The sequence below is a fragment of the Hippocampus comes genome, unplaced genomic scaffold (assembly GCF_001891065.2).
Source record: "Hippocampus comes isolate QL1 unplaced genomic scaffold, H_comes_QL1_v1.1 scaffold245, whole genome shotgun sequence".
Taxonomy (NCBI): Eukaryota; Metazoa; Chordata; class Actinopteri; order Syngnathiformes; family Syngnathidae; genus Hippocampus; species Hippocampus comes.
In genome coordinates, this window is record NW_017805834.1 from 344 (window position 1) to 3,047 (window position 2,704).

Genomic DNA, 2,704 nt, shown 5'->3' on the forward strand with positions numbered 1-2,704 from the left:
TATATATATATATTCTTCCATGTTTTTGCTTCTGTGATACCCTACACTTTTTTTGTGATTTGGTTCCGGTTTTCCACAAGAAAAGCTCTGATGAAACATTCCACTATTCTCAAATGCCTTAATTTTTATTTTTCTACACAAAATAAGATGGGGGGGGGGGAATTATAAATCAAAGAATGTAATTTCCACTGCTACTAGATCGATTCAGGGTCCTGCGCCTGCATATGACGGAGAGTGGTTAAAGGTCAGAAACCATGGAAACACAAGTTTGTCGTGGCTGTTTAATATTAAATGAAATAAATTAATTAAGAAAGTTAGAAAAGTTTGGCTAGTGGCTGGCATGGAGTTAACGCTAACACGGACACATACACATAAAACTTTGCTTGTGTGTAGGTAATAGTGCTAGCACCGTGTTAGCGTCTTAGCACTCATTTTTCCCGTTCTTATGCGTGTGCAACGTCAGGTCTCGTGCTTCGGCAAAACTGCAACTCTGACACCAATGTGGCGTGTTGTTTATCTGTTTGAATGTGTCTTCAGCAGCAGCGACGAGTTGTTTACATCCGTGGTTTACACGTGTTATCAAGCTGGTGCGGGACACCGTGGGCATGGTCGTGTTGCCGCTACAGTGTGGGTGCTCCGAAGCTGTTGGCCTTCGAATGAGACAGACCTAACTATTTAGCACGGACGTAGTGCTAATGCATACAGCATCCATATCAAACTCGTGAGGGCTGACATTAAACTTTCATATCAAGGTGGGGGCCTCAAAATAGCGTCCTGTGGCCTGCATTTGGCCCACAGACCACGGGTTTGAGACCAGTGGTCTAAACAGTACTGACTGGGCCCTGATCCATGGCACTTTGACATCTGCTGGCTTTTGCAGCTCATTACAATCCTTTACAAACTTGATACTTGGTGAAGAATTGCATTCGGCCCTTGTATGTCCAATGCATTAAAATGCAATACTTGAATTAATTTGTGAGTGGCACTCAACGTTTTGAATATATTGAAAAAAACAACAACAACAACAACAACAAAACAAAGAGTTAACCATGAGATTGGGAATGAATGAGTTCAGAAAAATATTTGCGGGGGTTAAATATTACCACTGAAAACTCATGCACAATAGACCTCAATGAAATTTTTTAACAACTTTTGAAATGAGTTTGATGTACCACCAAAAGCATATTTCTAGCCATGATGTCCGCCAGCTAGAGGCATATGTGCACTGTATTTTTTTCCAGCGTAAACCCTCACTCAAACCCCAGAGCACAAGGAAGTAACACTTTGTCCCCATCCTAAAATATTCTGTGTGGGAACTTGGTACAACCAGCCTCTATAGTGTACCAAAGAATGTCAAAATACAAATACTTTAAATGCAACGTTTTTGTCAGAATTATTCTAGAAAACTAGAAACTGCAATTTCTGGAGAAATTGCATGTGCAGCGGTATATATTCAAAAGATAAAATGCATCATAATACTCACTAGAGATGCTGATTATGCAATGTATTCAAGTGTGTAGACTGCCACGAATGTTTTGTCAGTTAAATTTCGTTTGCTCTGACCAACCAATCAGAATGCTGAAATTCTTTTGGCCAGTTAGCTGGAAACTGAGATCTGATTGGTTAAAAAAAATTCCCATTGCTCATATCATTGAAATTACATTGGCCAGCCCTCGGCACTAGGAAATTTAGATTGAAATGGCATCACAGTGGGGCATACACATACACATACTGGAGGCAGTGCAGCCAAGAGAAACATTAAAAGTGAAGAGACTGTTGGGAATAAATTCATACAATTTCATAGAACAAATAATACATTTTAGGTTGTAAATGTAGGTGAGGGCTTCTGATAGTGTTGATGTCAGCAGAGAATGCCTTGCGGGCCCTGACGTCCCACCACTGTAAAATACTGTAAATAAAATCCACCCACCTGCACCGAGTTGTCAGTCTTCAACTATCAATGAAACACATGAAGGTTTACAAGTGGATGAGGCTTAGACATTCCATAAACACAATGGTGCTTGTAAAAGCAGAAAATGACTTTAAAAAACACCTAAGATGCTAGAATGCGTCATGTGACCACAGTTTTTTGGCGGGGTCAAAGTGAAGTAACCCGATAACATCAAGAAAAATCGATACCCAATCAGTCATTGATCAGTACACCTGATGTCAACATTCACTGGATCAATTTATTGATAAGGTGATTGTCAAGCAGTTGATTAAAAGTTATTCTCACTTTGACATCTTATTGCTAGAATAAAAAGGTCATCATCTTAATGTTATTAGATTTGCCTGAGTCAATGACGTCATCCAACAGTGACATCCGGACTATAGGTAAAAGAAAACCTCTTCAACTTAATTATTGCTTCTTTTCTTCTCAACGTTTGGTTTGTGGGAAACCGCGAAAACTGAGGTTCTTCCTGAAGGATGTCATTGATTACTAGAACAGCAGACATTCTGATTCTCTGCGTGACCACGCATTGGATCACCCAGTGAACCATCGACTGGCATGCTCATCAGACCAGAGTTTCTGGTGATGTTTGCTCCAAAGACACTTCCTTGGAGGGATCTACATGTTTCCGTGAAGGGGCAGGGTCAAGATAGAGTGAGCTATTCACAGACCTGCGTGTGAGAGAGATAGGGAAAGAGATAGAGAGAGAGAGAGAGAGAGAGATAGAGAGAGAGAGAGAGAGAGAGAGAGAGA

General features: G+C 40.5%; 1 protein-coding gene across 2 annotated transcripts in view; it reads right to left on the reverse strand.

The window, feature by feature from the left end:
- Positions 1–20: 20 nt before the first annotated feature.
- The window catches only part of LOC109526459 (uncharacterized), a 31,186-nt gene continuing 28,502 nt past the window's right edge, over positions 21–2,704 (reverse strand). For both annotated transcript variants that reach the window (XM_019887744.1, XM_019887743.1), the window contains exon 10: positions 21–2,622. In XM_019887744.1, coding sequence (XP_019743303.1) covers positions 2,517–2,622 — 106 coding nt within the window. In that variant the 3' untranslated portion in view covers positions 21–2,516. The remainder of the gene's footprint in view (positions 2,623–2,704) is intronic.